The 19,452-nt window shown below is 36.6% G+C and overlaps 1 protein-coding gene across 1 annotated transcript in view; it reads left to right on the top strand.

Moving 5' to 3' along the window:
- Positions 1 to 19,452, top strand: part of CR1 (complement C3b/C4b receptor 1 (Knops blood group)) — a 145,516-nt gene that overhangs the window by 4,443 nt on the left and 121,621 nt on the right. Inside the window, 3 exon segments of the mRNA XM_030813081.1 lie at positions 5,159 to 5,338; positions 5,991 to 6,090; positions 10,833 to 10,918. Of these exon segments, the coding sequence (XP_030668941.1) occupies positions 5,159 to 5,338; positions 5,991 to 6,090; positions 10,833 to 10,918 (366 nt within the window).

Raw genomic sequence — 19,452 nt, 5'->3', positions numbered from 1 at the left:
CACACTCAGCACTGTACTCTTAGGTTTTTACCCAAGAGAAATAAAATCATATGTCCACACAAAGACTTGTACATGAATTTTCATAGCAGTTTTGTTTGTGATAGCCAACAAGTGGAAACAATCCAAATGTCCCTCAACAAGTGAATGGATAAACTAAATTAAGATATATTTATACAATTGAATATTACCCAGCAACAAAAGGAAACAATTTGTATACATGCAGCAACCTAGATGGATCTCTAATTATGCTGTGTGAAGGCTAAACCATAAAAAGAAAACACCCGAGTGATTTCCTTTATACAATAGGATATAAATGAAGTGATTCAGGTTATATGAAATTTTAGAAAGTCAAATCAATCTGTAGTAAGAGAAAACCACCTGAGTGATTTCCTTTATATGACAGAATATAAACGAAGTGATTCGGGTTATATGAAATTTTAGAAAGTCAAATCAATCTGTAGTAAGAGAAAACACATTGAAGGTTGCCTAGAGAAGGAAGTGGACATTTGGATGGATTACAGAAGGACATGAGGGAACTCTGTGTGGGTGGCATGTACGATGGAAATGTTTATTGTCTTCACTTTGGTGATGGTTTCACAACGCATACATATGTTATAAGTAATCGAATTGTACACTTTAAATACTCATCAATCATTTTATGTAATATTTCTTGATAAAGCTGTAAAAACTTTTTTAAATTATGGTAGGTCTTCAGTTTATGGATTTTACATTAATATATTTATCATAGGAACTAGCCACAATTGAGGGATTGGTAATAAAGGAGGGAAAGGAAACTACATCAAGCTTTCTTTGTTGAAGGCTCATCTATTCCTTTTTTGAGCTATTATACAACTTTACTTTTTATAATTACCTATACTATTCATATACTACTATGCAGGTGAGAATATTATGTAATTAAGGGGAAGGAACTTTTTCCAAGAATGGTTCATTCAATTGCTTTGTTACTTTAGGTCTCGTTCTATCCTCTCGTTGCAAACTTTGCTGTGACATTTACCCCTCTCAATACAGCTTTTGGCGCTAGGCACTTCACATGGAATCTCTTCCTTTGTCCATCATCAATGGATAAGACAAATATCAGAATTGTATTTCATCCCACATATCAACTAGAGGAAAGGTGAATGTATAACACTGAAAATAAAAGGAACTGTTTTACTCAGTGTTTTTTTTTTTTACAGTGGTCCTCAAATTGCTTTTATCTATCAAAATCAGCTGTGAACATTTTTAAAACTATAGACTCCTGGGCTCTAACCTAGACCCACTAAATCAGAGATTTGGGGGACATAGCTTGGATTCTTGATTTTTTTTTAAGTTTTATAAGTAATTCTTCATTTGTTGTTCATTGCAACAAATATGCATTGAGTTCTTATAATTGAGCGTTAAGCACCAGGACTAGGTATTAATTTAGAGGTACAAAAAACACATCATCTCTTGCTTTTAAGTTATGCCTATCTAATATGTATTGAGAGAAATAGATACTTCTAAAAGCACACAAAGATAAAAAAGCACAAATTGTAATAACAAACAATTATTGATATGAAAGGAAAAGCAAAGGGTCTGACTAGAAATTATTATAGGGTGGGGTAGAGGAAAGTAGTTTAGATTCCAAATCCCTAAGAGGGCCAGGGAAGGCTTCAGGTGAGATTGGGTGTGTTCAGGGTGGTATGGCCACAGGCAGGCCAGGGAAGGCTTCTATAAGAAAGTGATATTTCAGCAGACACCTGGAGGAAGAATTGAAGTCAGAGCAAAGATAAAAATGCGTCACACAGAAGGCATGTCATAGACAGGGGAAAAATGTTTGTCTTCGGGAAACTGAAAAAGGGGAAAGGGCCACACCTTGGTGAGGGGACAAAGTGGCACGAGATGAAGCAGGAAATATAGACAAGGGCTTCCTTGCTTAACAACTACTGGCTTAATAAGGCAAATGTGTGATAATGGATACAGGCTGTCTGGGAAAAATAAGTAAGAAATATGAGCTTTCTTGGAGCATCGTCCTTTGCTTCAGTAGAAAGCACAGAGTTAGGCTTCTAATTCTGACTAAAGCCATTGTCAACAGGGAAAAGACAACCTTAGGAATTCTCCTCTCTGTCCGGGGTCCCATGGGCACTATGATGGAGCTCATGAGATGCAGACGAGAAGTCCTAGGCTGAATCGGGGGCACATTCACTCAGGAGAGCTGAGGTCACCAGTCACTGAGGTCATCCAGGGCATTCCCGACAACATAGGCCCATTCCAAACTAGCTCAGCAAAGAAGCAGAAAATGAACTCTTGGAAGCAAAGCAAGTACTCCCACTTTAGCGGAATAATCAAATTTAACTCTTAGAAGTCCCCCCCATCCTTTTCTAAGGGAAATAATCGTAAGTATAATTTATGAAGTGCCTTCTGTGTATGTGACAGCATATGCTACTTTTGATTCTCCCTGCAAACCTGGTAGGAAAATATTATTCCCTTTATGAAGATGAAACTGAGACCCAGCAAGATTAAGCGGTTTGCCTAAGACCTCATAGCCATTAAGTAGAAGACATTGGGTTCAAGGTTCAATCTACGAACCCAACATTTTTAACACTACATACCATTCTCTTTTTGTATTAATTTCCTATTGCTGCTGTAACAAATTTCCACAAACTTAGTGGCTTAAGACAACAGAAATGTATTCTCTTTCGGTTCTGGAGGCCGACATCTAAAATAGATCCATAGGGCTGTGTTCCTTGTGGAGGCTCCAGGGGAGCAGGGGTTTTCTTGCTCTTTCCAGCTTCCAGGGGCTGCTTCCATCCTTTGGCTCATGGCCTCCTTCCTCTACCTTCCAAACCAGCACCATAGTGTATTTAAATATCCTTCTTCTGTCTCCTTTCACCCTCTTGCCTCCCTTTTATAAGGACTCTTGTGATCACATTTAAGGCCCACCTAGATAACCCAGGATAATCTGCCCATCTCATCATTTGCAGATAATCACATCTGCAAAGCCCTTTTACCATTACAGGTAACATTTACAGGCTTCAGGGGTCAGAACATGGATATCTTTGAGAGGTCCTTACTTAGCCTACCACACCTTTCCATATAGATTCTCAAAATTTTAGCTGAGCCTAATAAGGGAGTTCGCTACCATTAGGGTCCAGTTTAGTAGCAAGTACTTCCTTTAAGTGAAAAGGTGATAGTTGTCCACTTAATAAGGAAAGAAAAACATTGTATGTTGAAGTTGCTAAGACCTAAGGTAAGAAGGAATCTTCTATCGATGAAATTGTGAAGAAGGAAAAATAAATTTGTGCTAGTTTTGCTGTCACACTTCAAACTGCAAAAGTTACAACCACAGTGCATGCTGAGTGCTTAGCTAAGAGGGGAAAGGCATTAAATTTGTGGGTGGAAGATGTGAACAGAAATGTGTTCTAACTGACAGCTATCAGGTTTGGTACTATCTGAGGTTTCGGGTATTGGCTAATATCTTGGAACATGTCCCCCACAGATAAGTGGGTGACTACTGTATATTCAAAATAAGAATTTATATACTGGGGAGTAAATCTCCCATCTTATTTGTTTTTTATTTGTCCCACAAATAAACAAAGTAGAATTTTAGGCAAGATTCATTTCTAGAGATAGAGATATTTTATTATAATAAGGAAGGTTGCTCTACCATAAAATATAGCAATTTAAATTTTTATAATCTTAATAACCTCAAAATATATAAAATAAAAGATGGACAACATTATAAAAAGAAATAGACAAATGTACAATAAATAAAATATTTTAACACAACTCATTTAGTATCTAGTAAAACAAGTAGTCCCCCCAAAATCAGTAAGTATCTAGAAGATTTGAATAAATATTAACAGATTGGATTCACTGACTGATCTTGTTACAAGAGACGAAGCCACAGCACAGGCACTTATTGATTAACTAAATTTTGAAGCTGTGAAATGCAGCTTATCCTTTAGTGAAAGATGATATAAATAGCTTAGTTGCCTTCAAACTAGCAGAGACTTTTTGAATGGATGGATGCTGATTTTTTAAAAAGGAGCCCATTTCTGAGGCATCTTTTAAAGCAGGGGTCCTCAACCCCTGGGCCATGGACTGGTACTGTCCGGTGGCCTGTTAGGAACTGAGCAGAACAGTAGGAGGTGAGCAGCCAAACATTACTGCCTGAGCTCCACCTCCTGTCAGATCAGAGGCAGCATTCGATTCTCATAGGAGCAGAAACCCTATTGTGAACTGTGCATACAAGGGATCTAGGTTGCATGCTCCCTATGAGAACCTAATGCCTGATGATCTGAGTGGAACAGTTCCATCTCAAAACCATTCCCCTGCACCTTCCATTCATGGAAAAATTGTCTTCCACAAGACCAGTCCCAGGTGCTAAAAAGGTTGGGGAGCACTGTTGTAAAGGAGTAAGTCCCTTTGCTATTATTATTGTTATTAAGATGGAATCTTGCTCTGTCACCCAGGCTGGAGTGCAGTGGCACAGTCTTGGCTCACTGCAACCTCTGCCTCTTGGGTTCAAGCAATTCTCCTGTGTCAGCCTCCCAAGTAGCTGTTCACAGGCATGTGTACAGGCACGTGCAATCATGCTCTGCTAACTTTTTGTATTTTGGGAGAGACAGGGTTTCACCATGTTGGCCAGCCTGGTCTCAAACTCCTGACCTCAAGTGATCCACCCACCTTGGCCTCTGAAAGTGCTGGAATTACAGGCATGAGCCACCACTCCTGCACCCCTTGGCTATTATTGAAGTGTTCTTTTTCTTTTTTGATCACATCTATGAAGTATATTGGAGAGAAAGAGAAGGTAGAATGGGAATTTCAACAGGGTCACTGTGGCTCACTCCTGTAATCCCAACACTTTGGGAGGCCAAGGTGGGCGGATGACCTGAGGTCAGGAGTCGAGACCAGCCTGGCCAACATGGTAAAACCCCGTCTCTACTAAAACTATGAAAAATAGCCAGGTGTGGTGGTGGGCACCTGTAATCCCAGCTACTCAGGAAGCTGAGGTAGGGACAATTGCTTGAACCCAAGAGGCGGAGGTTGCAGTGAGCCAAGATAGTGCCACTGCACTCCAGCCTGGGTGACGAAGCCAGTCTCCATCTCAAAAAAGAAAAAAAAACTATGGTAATTTCTCCATTAACTTTGATGCTGCTATGGTCTTGATCTCCAGGTCAATGCAATGCCCCAGAATGGCTTCCATTTGCCAAGCCTACCAAACTAATTGATGAGTCTGAGTTTCCCACTGGGACGTATCTGAACTATGAATGCCGCCCTGGTTATTATGGAAGACCGTTTTCTATTATCTGCCAAAACAACTCAGTCTGGACTAGTGCTAAGCACAGGTGCACACGTAAGTAACCCTGGAGTGGGAACCCCTCTGTTAGTCAAACATCTGTAACATCTGATTCAATTTGTTCAAATTTTGTAACTGAGTTGCATATGACAATTAGTTTGCCAAGGTGCAATACATATAAGAATTATTCTTGTAGATCATACCTTGTTACTGCTTTGAGTTCCTGGCGCCTTCATTACAAATTTATTTCATGAGAAACAGACATTGCAGGACATGATTGAGGGAAATCCCCATTCACTGGGGGTCTCCCATTTTCATGACTAAAATTAAGTAATGAATGACTTGGGACAAGAAAGAGAAGTGGATTAAGTAACTAAAAAAAAAAAAAAAAAGTAACTAAAAGATGTGACAATCTTGGGCTTTGAGATCTTTGGATTATACCAGTTGAATTGAATTACAGATAATAACAAAGTTTACATTTTTCTGGGAGGCATAATATGGGGATGAAACAGATCTGAAAGGAAAGTTTTTTTTGAAAGGGAGCTGATCCCGAGGCAGTCTGGTGAGTTTCCTCAAGGTAGCAAAATCTGTGGAACCATCAGAACTGCGTGTGTTCCTCAGTAAGCTACAGGCAGGTTGAGACCTTATGTACTAAAAAAAATTTTTAGTTTACTCTACTTGGCTCCAAATTTCTGTTTCTTTCCTGTAGGTAAATCATGTCCTAATCCTTCAGATCCTGTGAATGGCATGGTGGATGTGATCAAAGACATCCAGTTCGGATCCCAAATTAAATATTCTTGTACTAAAGGGTGAGTTGGCATCTCTTGAACCAACATCTCTTGGTTCAAGAGTTCTAACACAGCCATACTACCTTCTAGTCACATCTCAGAAAGGACAACTAAACTATTACCATCTCCTCTTTAAAGGCTTCAACACAGGTGTTTATCTCCTGACTGAAATGAGCAAAGGTATGACAAGATCAGGGGAAAATCATCTGTATCCTTGCTGGAAACCAAGGCAGTGCATGTATGAAAAGTGTGGCATTCATTGGGTGGGAAGGAAGAAAATGGGGGAAGAGTATAGTCAAAGCACGCAAATAGCCTTAACCCAGAGTAGACATTGCTGGAAAAAAAGGAAGGCCATTGAGTAACTGTGTGAGAGAAATCTTAATGGTCATAGCACAAGTAGTTTGCTAGGGCTGCTGTAACAGTGTACTCCAAAACGAGTGGCTTAATACAAATGAAGTTTTTAGAGTTCTGTTCCGGAGGCTGAAAGTGCAAAATCAAGGTGTTGGCAGAGCCATGCTCCCTCTAAAACCTGTAAGGATGGATCCTTCTTTGCTTTTTCCAGCTTCTGGAGCCCCAGGCCTTCCTTGGCATGTGGCAGCAGAACTCCAGTTTCTATCTCTGTCCTCACATGGCCGTCTTCCCTCTGGGTCTGTGTCCGCACATGCTGTTCTCCTGTCTGTGTATGGCTGTGTCGAAAGTGCTCTCTTTTAATAAGGACACCAGTCATATTGGATTAGCGCCCACACTAACGATCTCATCTTAACTGGATTGCCTCTCCAAAGACCATATTTCCAAATAAGATCACATTAAAAAGCACTGGGGATTAAGACATCAATATATTTCAGGGGTAAGGGGGACACAAGTCTCATTCATTGCTGGTAGGAATGCAAAATGGTACCATGACTTGGAAGATAATTTGGCAGTTTTTTATAAAACTAAACATACTCTTACCATGTTATCCAGCAGTTATCCTTCTTGGTATTTATCCAAAGGAATTGAAAACTCATGTTCACACCAAAAAAAAAAAAAATCTGCACACAGATGTTTATAACAGCTTTATCCATAATTGCCAAAACTTGGAAGCAATCAAGATGTCCTTTAGCAAGGGAATGGATAAACTGTGGTACATCCATACAATAGAATATTATTCAATACCAAAAAGAAATGAGCTATCAAGCCATGAAGAGACATAGAGGAACCTTAAATAGTGAACCTCCTTTCACTATTACTAAGCGAAAGAAGCCAATCTGAAAACGCTACATAATATATGATTCCAATTATACACCATTCTGGAAAAGGCAAAACTATGGAGACGTAAGAAGATCAGCAGTTGCCAGGGGTTACGGAAGAAGGGGATGAATAGGCAGAGCACAGAGGATTTTGAGGGTAGTGAAACTACTCTGTATGATGCCATAACAGTAGGTACATGTCATAGTAAATTTATCCGAAGTCATATAGTGTACAATACCAAGAGTGGACCCTAAGATAAACTACGGACTTGGGGTGACCATGATGTGTCAGTGTAGGTTCATCAATTGTAAAAAATGTACCACCCTGGTGAAAGATGTTTATAATAGGGGAGGCTATCCATGTATAGGGGCAGGGAGTACATAGGAAATCTCTGTATATTCTGTTCATTATTGCTGTGAACCAAAAACTGTGCTAACACACAAAGTATATTTTTTAAAACTGCATAGACATGAATACACGGGCATATGTGCATAAACAGACACGCACACAAATAAATGCAGGTAAAAGAGGAAATTTGAACAAAATTTGTGGATTATAACTATCAATATCTTAATGTTGATGTTGCACTATTGTTTTGCAAAATGTTATTATTAGGGGAAAATTGAGTAAAGGGATCTCTCTGTACTATTCCCTGCATGTGAATCTGATTATCTCAAAATAAAAAGTTTTTTTTTTTTTAAGTTCCTACTAAATTTCCAAGGGGATGGGCTTTCCCTCAGATCACCACCCCTTTTCAGGGAGCAATAAAGTAATCTTCCTTGGAATGTAGCAATCTGTAACCAATCAAAATGCTGTAACTATGCGTGGTCCCATATGGAAAATATAATCCTGCTAAAATTTATCTGTCTCTGCCTATATAAGTGATACCTTATGTCCTCCACTTTGGAGTGCTGACCCCATTCATTTGGAGTTGGTGTCTTCCAGGTGGCTACCCTTAAGCTTTGTGCTCAAATAAACTCTATCCTTAAATATATTTTCTGAATCTCATTATTTAAGGTTGAAAATGTGCTAACCTAAATAATTCACAGGACTTGTTTTTTATTCTGATTTTTTCCTAACCCATCCACCTGGTTCAAGGTACATAGATTAAGAAGGAAAATGGAAATGGGACTAATATCCCAGGCTTCACTGTCCCTCTTCGGGGCCCTGGGGAGGAGACTCCCAAAAGTCTAGACATGTTTACCCACAACCTGTATGTGGTTCCTGGAAACGAAATGATCATGGCTTTTCCTGAACCATGGCTTAACTTTGTGAATCCACAACTGTCTCTTCCCCAGGAGATCCAAAAAGGTAGGGTAGGATATAAAAGGTTCAATCTGTTCAAATGGATATGAGAGTCCCTGGCTCCCCTTACAATAAGTAGCATGGATTTTATCTCTCTGCCTTAGTTCCTCACAAACATTCTGAATGAGAAGTGTTCAAACCATTATTTGTTCAATCACTCAATCTACTTTGGGACACAAGTTTAATAAATTAAAATATCCTTCTATCTGTTTCCCTTGATCAGTGAACATAAAGTTATCTTTTGACTCATATTTAAAATGTTCAGTATTACAACACTGAACAATAGTATGGAGGAAAAAAAATGCCAACTTAAGTTTGAACTTGCTTCACCATTCCTATCCCAACCCCCATGATTAGAAAATCAAAAAGAACACTTTGAGAAATAGCCTCAGCGGGGTCGAAAGCCAGAGGAGCCTCCAGGATCCCTTGTTCCTAAGACAAACAGGCAGAAGGAGGTGCACCTATAGGATTGCAGCCCTTCTTCACTTCATTTGTTCACATACTTCATACTTGTGTTTATGTCTGTTGGCAGTGCAATCGAAAATGATTTCATTTTTGGTGATATACTAGAAGGCATTAAAAAACAAAATGAGGCCGGGTGTGGTGGCTGTAATCCCAGCACTTTGGGAGGCTGAGGTGGGCGGATTACCTGAAGTCAGGAATTCAAGACCAGCCTGGTCAATATGGTGAAGCCTGTTTCTACTAAAAATGCAAAAATCAGCCGAGTGTGGTGGCAGGCACCTGTAGTCCCAGAAGCTAAGGAGGCTGAGGCAGGAGAATCTCTTGAATCCAGGAGGTGGAGGTTGCAGTGAGCCGAGATCTCATCATTGCACTCCAGCCTTGGCAACAAGAGTGAAAATTCGTCTCAAAAGAAAAGAACAACAACAGCAACAACAAAAAAACCCAAATGATATTGAAGTCATTAATAATTACATCATAATCACTAGTAGAATGTAATAGTGTGTCAAGTATCTTCAAAAGCACCCACTGTTGTCTCACTATTTATTTGATCTCCATTTGTCACTGTTTTGTTGTTTGAATAAAGCTTTATGTTGCCAGGTTTTCTTACATACTCATAAAGCAAAGTTCTCAGCTATACCAATAACCATGACTGTTATTTGACATTGCTTCATTCCTTCATGTATAGTACTATCAAGTTTGACCCTACCCTCACTATGACTAGTTTCACCCAACCATCTATCACAACAGAGAGTCTAAGGTGAAGTAAAATAAATGTCATAAATTATTCCAAATTTATGGCACACTGTGAACAGTTTGAGACATACTAGTTGAGAATCGCTGACTTTAATATTTTAAGTATAAAATGAGTGTTCAATTCTTTTTGATCAGCCTGGATTTCCTTTGGTTCTAGTTATAAATCCCCTTCCTTCCTTCCTTCCTTCCTTCCTTCCTTCCTTCCTTCCTTCCTTCCTCCCTCCCTCCCTTCCTTCCCTTCTTTCCCTTCTTTCCTTTCTTTCCTTTTTTCTTTCTTTTTTTTTTTTTGATACAAGGTCTTGCTTTGTTGCCCAGGCTGGAGTGCAGTGGCATGATCAGCACTCACTGCAGCCTCAACCTTCCTGACTCAAGCAATCTTCCTGCCTCAGCCTCCTGAGTAGCTAGGACTACAGGAATGTGCTACCACGCCTGGCTTTTTTATAAATTTTTTGTGCAGACAGCATCTCACTATATTGCCCAGGCTGGTATTGAACTCCTGAGCTCAAGCAATCCTCTTGCCTCAGCCTCCCAAAGTGCTGGAATTACAGGCATGAGCCACTGTGAATGGCCTACTTTGGCCTTCTTTGATGAATCTTATTGATAAAAGCCCATCCATGCATCCATGCATCCATACTTTTAAGGCAAAAAAATACCTACAACAGGACTATATACACACATATACATGTATATGACAGCTTCCCTGCACTCAAGAAGTTTGTGCTATCTTTTAAAAAATGAAATTTATAGGAAAAACTACAATTCATCTTAGATTGGCATAAAAAAGTGTCATAAGGTAATAAAGAAGAGAAAGCTCATCCAATTGAAAAGGTATGAAAAAGAAAGTCAAAAAGTCCCAAGAAGAATGTGAAACTTGGGAAAGTGATAGATAGTCCTTTGACAAGTGTAAAATGTCCTTCTGAATCCTATAAGAGTGTAATCTCTGGAAGTAGTAATTTAATTGGGTAGTTGGCCTGTGTCTTTAGAATGTAATATTCCTTATTTTTTGCCTTTAGATACCGACTCATTGGTTCCTCGTCTGCCACATGCATCCTCTCAGGCAATACTCTCATTTGGGATAATGAAACACCTGTTTGTGACAGTGAGTTGAAATATCCCTTCCTATTTCTTTTACCGACACATTCTAATTTTTCTCCGGAATAATAAAAATCTTAACTGAATTCCTTCTGTGCAATCTGTCCTTCACATGGCTGAAGACAGCAGTAATGTTCTCGAATATTCCTATGGGGTTCCTGGCAACTCTTTCTTTAAGTTCCTCCTTATCCTGGGATGTGTCTTTTCTAATTCCGGGAGTTTAAATACATAAAAGCCTTCAAACTTGATTTTACGTCAGTAAACTTGAAATTATGTTGGTTCTACCACCTCCAGTATAATAATCATCCTGCTTGGCAAATCAGTAAAGATTTTTAAAATTGATACTCTTCAAGGTTAGCAAAGCTGTGGAAGAACCTGGACTCTCATGTACCACGAGATCAACACATTGTCTTGAAAGGCCCCATGCACTATAAACCTCAGAAGTGGGCATGTATTTTAACCTACTTCTTAGAATTTATACTTAGGAAATAATCGCACACTTTTTAAAGCAGTTTGGTATAAACTTTTCATTGCAGCATTATTTATATTAGTTAAAATGTTAGAGTAACCTAAATATTTTAAACTATGGTTTGGAAATAATCTACTAGAAGGAAAAAGATGTATTCAAATGACCACTGTAAAGAATTCCCTAAGAAACATAAAATAGCTATGCAGAATGAAAATAAGTATATCCATACACTGGCATGGTATTTAGCCATAAAAAATGATAGCATAAAGAAGCACTTAATGACTAGAAAGAGATGTATTTTATGTGGATAAAGAATCAGATGAACGGCGTTTATGGCAAGATCTCACTTTATTAAAAAAAAATACACCTATGTAGTGAGGGCCAGGCTGAGGCTGAATGAAACACAGTGTATAACATCTTTGTCCTACTCTTCTCTTTGGATAACTGGACTTCTTTACTTTTCTTCTTGGTATTTGAAAATGTTACTTTTACTAGAAAGTTTATGAACTTCAGAATCTAAATTTACAAATGACATTGGTCACACATTTATTGCTGTTTATCCACTTTAAGAAATAGTTTTGCTATTTTGTAAAACAAATTGGGAAACCTTCCATCTTATTTGAAATCTGTAATAAACATGGAATTGGAATAGGAATTTTCCTGGAAATATGAAAAAGGTTAGTAAAATAGAGAAAACAAACAATATAATAATACACCTATACCTATATCTATTTTTTATCTCTGTTTCTAGTTCTGTATACTCTCTATATCCAAATCCTGGTAAATGGCTGCAAGTCTTCTTGGAGAAGGCTAGGGGAAGATTTACAATACATGCTTTTGGCTGTGTAGCATGGTGCTTCCTCAAAAGAATCCAGTCTCCCATCCGTTGGTGCTGCTCTGGGTCTATAAACTATTCAGGTCTAGGAATTGTTGATGAACAATGAACTTCTTTTGCAATAATTCAAGTCAGACTTCTATTCACTTGACCTAAATCTCTTACGCTTATACAAATCAAGTAACACTTTAGTTGGCTATCCGTCTACTTCGATTTTAGAGACTCCATGATCAATTAGCCCAATAACAATGTTCTCTTCAGTCAAATCATTCTGATTGCTGTTTCAGCTCAAATATCCATTACAAGAACCCCCATTGTCTCTGGCAATTAAGTGTTGCCACTTGGACTCTGCCACCCTGAGGTCCTTTGGTCCCCAAGTGAATTCAGAGAATCCAGTTCAATGGCAACAGTTCCCATTGTCATTCCTGGCCTACAGACAATGAACCATTGCAGAGGATGCTGAAACTCCCCATGTGAATGTATTTCTCAAGCCTCTGGTAAAAGGTCTGTCTTCTGAACCCTCCACTCCTGCACTGGGCCTCACCAGCTCTATCCAAGGATGTGACTTTCAGAGTGGAATAGCTGTTGCTTAACTTCTGCCTCTCAAATATCAGGCTAATTTCTCATGCTATAACCCTAGTCCAGAACCATACAGAGAAACTAAGTCTGGAAAACTTAATTCCAAATTGGCTTGGTTGGCACTGTACCAAACCACCAAATAATTATAATTTTATTTAACTCTTTGTCTTCTTTTCTTTCTTTCCCTCCCTCCCTCCCTCCCTCCCTCCCTTCCTTCCTTCCTTCCTTCTTTCCCTCTTTCCTTATTTTCTTTCTTCTTTACAACACTGGCTAGGACCACCAGCATAACATTGAACATTGGTAGTAATAGATGTCATCCTTGTCTTGTTCCACATCTCAAAGTTAGAGTTTAAAACATTTCACCGTTAAGCTGGTGTTTACTGCAGGCTTTTTGTAGATAACAATTTTTGAAATAAGGAAATTCTCTTATATTCTTCATTGTTAAAAAATTTTTGTCTTTGAATCATGTTGAAGTTTATCAAACACTTTAGTTACATATATTGATGTAACCATATCTGTTTCTCTTTTTCTGTTAATGTAACAAATTGTTTTGAGTACATTTTCGAAAGGCAAATGATTTTAAATTTCAATTTTACATTCTTAAAATAAATCAACTCAGTCATAATATTTAATAATTTTTATATATAGCAAATATGCTTTTATGATACATTTTAGGTGTTTCTATTAAAATATAATTCATGTATCATAAAAGTTACCTTTTTAAATTATACAATTTAGTGGTGTTTAGTATATTCACAAAGTTGTGTGTTATGGTCTGAAGGTTTGAGTCCACCCTAAATCCATATGTTGAAATCCTTACCCCTAAGGTGATGACATTAGGAAGTGAGCCCTTTGAAAGACGATTGGGTCATGAGAGCAGAGCCATCATGAATGGGATTAGCATCCTAATAAAAGAGGCCAAGAAGAGCTCCTTTGGCCCTCCCGCCATGGGAGGAGATGCTGAATCTGCCAGTGTTGGTCTTGAACTCCCCAGCCTCCAAAACTACAAGAAATAAATTTCTACTGTGTACAAGCTAACCAGTTCATAGTATTTTGTTAGAGCAGCCCAAATAGACTAAGACATTGGGCAACCAGCACCGCCAATTAATTCTAGAACACTTTCATCATCCCATTCCTAACATATTTTAGAGATAAGACTATAATTTTCTTTCTTGTAATGTCCTTAATAAGATTTTGATATCAAACTTATGACAGTCGTATAAAGCCAGCTGGTAGCGTTTCATATATTTGTTTCCTTGTAAGGGTTTATATAAGATAAGCATTATTTCTTCTTTAAAAATAATTCACCAGAAAAGCCGTATGGCCTGGAGTTTACTTTCTTGGGAGGTTTTTTTTTTTTCCAACAATTTTCCTGTACCATGTAGACTTTTGGCTGAAGTATAACATATATACACATATATATGTGTATATATATATACACATATATGTGTATATATATACACCCATATAATATATATACACATATATAATATATATATAGTGTGTATATATGCACACATCTTAATTATGCAGTTCAATGGAGTTTTACAAAGTAAATGTATCCATGTAAATGGCACTCAGATTAAGATATAGAACATTATCATCACCCCAGAAGCCTTCCCGATGCCCTTTCCCAGTTATCTTCCCAAAGTAACCACTATTCCGATTTATAGCACTAGTAGTTTTGCTGCTTCCTAAATTTTATATTAAAGGAATCAAAAAATAGATACTCTTTTGTGTCCAGCTTCATCTCAATGTTATATTTGGAAGAGTCATTTTTGTTTTTGCATGAAGGATTGTTGGGTCTTCTTTATTATTATGTTGTATTTCATTGATGATCTTGAGTACCTTTTCACGTTTGTGAAGTGCTATTCCAAACTTTTGCCTATTATTTACTAGTTTGTCTATTGTTTTATTGTTTTGTAGAAGTTCTTTAAATATTCTCATGTTTTCTAACAAATGTAACACAAATATTGTCTTTCAGGCTGTGGCTTTTCTTTTTTCCTTCTTAATGATGTCTTTTGTTTATGAAAGTTCTACATTTTAGTAACATTCAATTTATGAGTCTTCTTTTTTCCAGTTACTGCTTTTTCTATTCTACTTAAGCAATTGGGCCAAGTGAGGTGGCTCACGTCTATAATCCCAGCATTTTGGAAGGCCAAGGCAGGAGGATTGCTTGAAGCCAGGAGTTCAAGACCAGCCTGGGCAGCAAAGTGAGACCTTGTCTCTACAAAAAAATAAAAATAAATAAAATTAGCTGGGCTCAGTGGCACATGCCTGTAGTCCCAGCCACTTGGGAGGCTAAGGTGGGAGGATTCCTTGAGCACAGGGGTTCAAGGCTTCAGTGAGTTATGATGGTGCCACTGCATTCCAGCCTAGGTGACAAAGCCCTGTTTCTTATGGATAGGCAATAGATCTAACATCATTTATTAAAAAGACTATTCCTTGCATACTGCAATGCGATACCACCATGACCATAAGTCAGGTGACCTTATGGGTGGATCTCATTCCAGAGAGGTTCTGTTTCACTGGTTTATTTGCCATACTATAAGCACTACATTCAGATTTTAATTAATATAGCATTACATTAAGATTTGATATCTGGTGGCATATATCTTCTAACTATGTGCATCTTCAAGATTTACTTGGTGATTCTTGGCCCTTTGCATTACCATATAAAATTTAGAATCAGCTTGTCAATTTCCACATAAAGAATCCTACTTGAATTTGTATTAAGTTTCTGTTGACTCAGTAGATCAATTTGTGGACAAGTAACAAATTTACAGTTTTGAAGTTTAAATTTATGAATATGATATATCCTCCCATTTTGAAGTCTTCTTTAATTTCTTTTAATAATGTTTGTTAATGTACATTATAGAAGTCATGTACCTATTTCATTATCTTTTTTCTTACATATTATTTTTAAAATTTCATTAATTATTTACTTCTTAGATATGCACCTGTTTCATCTCAGCTCCAGCAATTTTGTTAAATTTACTTATAAATTGAATAGTTTATCTGTAGATTCTTTTGAATTTGCTGTGTAATTATGTCATCTATGAATCTGACAAAGTTTTTACATCTTTTCCTTTCTTATGTCTTTTGTTTATTTCTCTTGCTTTATTGCATTGGCTAGAACCATCAGTGCAATATTGAATAGAAGAGATAATACAAGGCTTTTAATAGTCATCATAAATCATGATGTGTGCTGTAGATTTTTGCATGATATCCTTTATTAGATTAAGGAAACTCCCCTTTAGTTCTAATTACTAAAAGATTTATGAATGTTCGTTCTAATTGATCACTGCATGTATTGAGATTATCATGTTTCTTTTTCACTCTGTTAATGTAATATATTACACTGACTGATGTTTAAAAGACAAACACTGAATTCCTAGAATAAACCTATGTTGCTTGTGATGTGTTATAGATGATTATCCTATGTATGGGGGGTATGCGTGTGTGTGTGTGCAGGATTGCTCATATTTTTATTGTAACATTGTAACATTGATTTAATATTTAAAATCAGCCAAGGTAAACCTCACTTTGATCATTGTATCATCCTTTGGAAATATTGCTGGATTCAGTTTCATAATATTTTGTTTAGAAAATTTGCATTTATATTCTCAAGAGATCTTGGGTTATAATTTACTTTTATTTTAATGTCCTTATCAGGCTTGGGCATCAAGATTATGTTGGCCTCATAAAATGTGTTAGAAATTATCTATTTTTTCTAGTGTCTGGAATTATTTGTGTAACATTATTTTTCCTTATATGTTTGGAAGAATTCAGAAGTGAAGCAATCTGGACCTGAGGGTTTGTTGTTGTTGTTGTTGTTGTCAGGATTTAATTTCTTTAACAGCCGTAAAACTATTTATTATTTTATATCTTATTGAATTAGTTTGGGTAAGTTATATTTTTCAAGGAATTTACTCATTTTATTTAGATTTCCTAAGTTATTAGCATAATGCCGTTTATTATATTCTCATATTAGCCTTTGGATGCCTGTAAATTCTGTAGTGATACCCTTACACTCATTAATTTCTGATATTGGTAATTTCTTCTGCTTCTTTTTCCTTGATTAGTTTTACTGGGGCTTTATCAATTTTATTAAGCGTTTCAGAAAAACAACTTTTAACTTTCTTGTTTTTTCTTTAATGTGTGACTATTTTCTCTTTTATCGATTTCTGCTTTAAGCTTTGTGTATTCCTCCAGTCCTGAATTCTTTTTTTTAAAAAAACAAAAAAATTCTTGATACTAATTAATTTGTTTCCAACCTTTATTTTTCTAATAGATTGGGCCACCAAGTTTGTGGTAATTTGTTACAGCAGCCCTGGGAAACTAATACAGATATTTTACACATGCCTCTCCATAACTGACAGAACAACTGGAGGGGAAAAAAAAGACTGTTCTAAACCACATTTTCCTAAATGACATTTCTAGAAAATGAAGCAAAATAACTGTACATTCGTTTCAACTGCATACGTAACATTTTACCAAAATTGTCCGTATTCTGGGCTATAAACCATGTCTCAAATGACTAAATTAATGAAAGAATGATAACTAGAAGATCTCCAAGTATTTAGAAATTAAGCAATGCCCTTCTAAATAGCCTGTGGGTCAGAGGAGATATTAAAAGGGAAATTAGAAAGCTTTTATGTACAATGATAATAAAAATATAAAGATTGCGGGAAATAAATAAAACAGTTTTAGAGAAAAATTTATAGGTTAAATGTACATTTAACCTATAAATAAATAAATAAATGTACATTTAACCTATAAATAAATAAATGTGCATTTAACCTATAAATAAATAAATGTACATTTAACCTATAAATAAATAAATAAATGTGCATTTAACCTATAAATTTTTCTCTAAAACTGTTTTATTTATTTCCCACAATCTTTATATTTTTATTATCATTGTACATAAAAGCTTTCTAATTTCCCTTTTAATATCTCCTCTGACCCACAGGCTATTTAGAAGGGCATTGCTTAATTTCTAAATATTTGGAGATCTCCTAGTTATCATTCTTTCATTAATTTAGTCATTTGAGACGTGGTTTATAGCCCAGTATACGAACAATTTTGGTAAAATGTTACGTATGCAGTTGAAATGAATGTACAGTTATTTTGCTTCATTTTCTAGAAATGTCATTTAGGAAAATGTGGTTTAGAACAGTCTTTTTTTTCCCCTCCACTTGTTCTCTCAGTTATGGAGAGGCATGTGTAAAATATCTGTATTAGTTTCCCAGGGCTGCTATAACAAATTACCACAAACTTGGTGGCTTCAAAAAAGATAAATTTACTCTCTTGACAGTTTGGAGGCCAGAAATCCAGTTAAGATGTCAATAGGATTGGTTCCATCTGCAAGCTGTTCTGTGCCTCTCTCCAGGCTTCCTTCCAGTGGCTGCCGGCAATCTTTGATGTTCCTTGGCTTGTAGATGCATCATTTCCTTCTCTGTCTCCATCTTCTCATCGCCTTCTCCTCTGTGTGTGTCCTTTGCTCTTCTGTCTCCTATAAAGACACTGGACATGGATTTAGAGGCTACCCTGGCAATCCAGAATGGTCACAACTAGATATCATTAACTTGATTGTATCTACAAAGACTCTCCAAATTGGGTCACATTCACAGGTTTCAGAGATCAGGACAGATATTTTTTAAGGAGGACAGTGGTTATTCAACCCATTACAATCCCCAACTACAACTATTAATTTCTCTGTCTTTCCTCTTTGTTCTAGCAATTTTTACTTTATGTATTTTAAACATGTTATTAAATGTATGAAATTTTTGGTTTATTCTTTCTGCTGAATTGACTATTTTATCATAATGAAATGTCTCCCTTTACCTCTCATAATACTTCTTGCCTTAAAATCTACTTTGTATATTAATACAGCTATATCAGCTTTCTTTCTTGTATTTATATTATATGTGTTTTAAATCTTCTACTTTCAGCCCTTTGTTTTATATTTAAAGCTTGTCTCTTATAAACATCATATAGTAAGGTTTTGTTGTTTTATTCAGTCTTTCTTTGTTGTTCATTAGTGTTTGAAACATTTAAATTTAATAATAAAAATTAAAAATAAATAAATTTAATATACTTACCGATATAAAGTCTAAGTCTTGGTTATTTTTTTCATGTGTTTGTTCCTTTATTCCTCATTTCTCACATTTTTGAATTTATCAAGTATTTTAGTTATTCTATTTCCCCAGTAGCTTTTAAGTTATATTTCATTTTTTATTCTTAAATGACTACTCTAGAGATAGTCTAGAGATAGACATCCTTGATTTACTATGGTCTGCTAAAATTGTGCTTTTACCACTCTCCAAACAATGCAAGTACCCAAACTATTAATAGTTAATTCCATTTATGTCCTCCCCCTCTTTTTGTATTGTTGTCATACGTTTAGCAAAAAGAAAAGCTTCAGCTGAATTAAATTTAAAAGAGTTTAATTGAGCAATGAACCATTCACAAATCAGGCAGCCTCCTGAGCCAGAGTAGGCTCAAAGACTGCAGCCCGGCTGCGTGGTGGAAGAGGATTTATGGACAGAAAAAGGAAAGTGACGTACAGAAAACAGAAGTGAGGTACAGAAACAGCGGGACTGGTTATAGCTTAGTATTTGGCTTATTTGAAGACAGTTCAAACAGTTGGCCA

Source organism: Nomascus leucogenys, chromosome 5, assembly GCF_006542625.1.
Source record: "Nomascus leucogenys isolate Asia chromosome 5, Asia_NLE_v1, whole genome shotgun sequence".
Lineage (NCBI taxonomy): Eukaryota > Metazoa > Chordata > Mammalia > Primates > Hylobatidae > Nomascus > Nomascus leucogenys.
The sequence above is the reverse complement of the archived record's forward strand: the minus strand, read 5'-3'. Positions and strand labels throughout refer to the sequence as shown.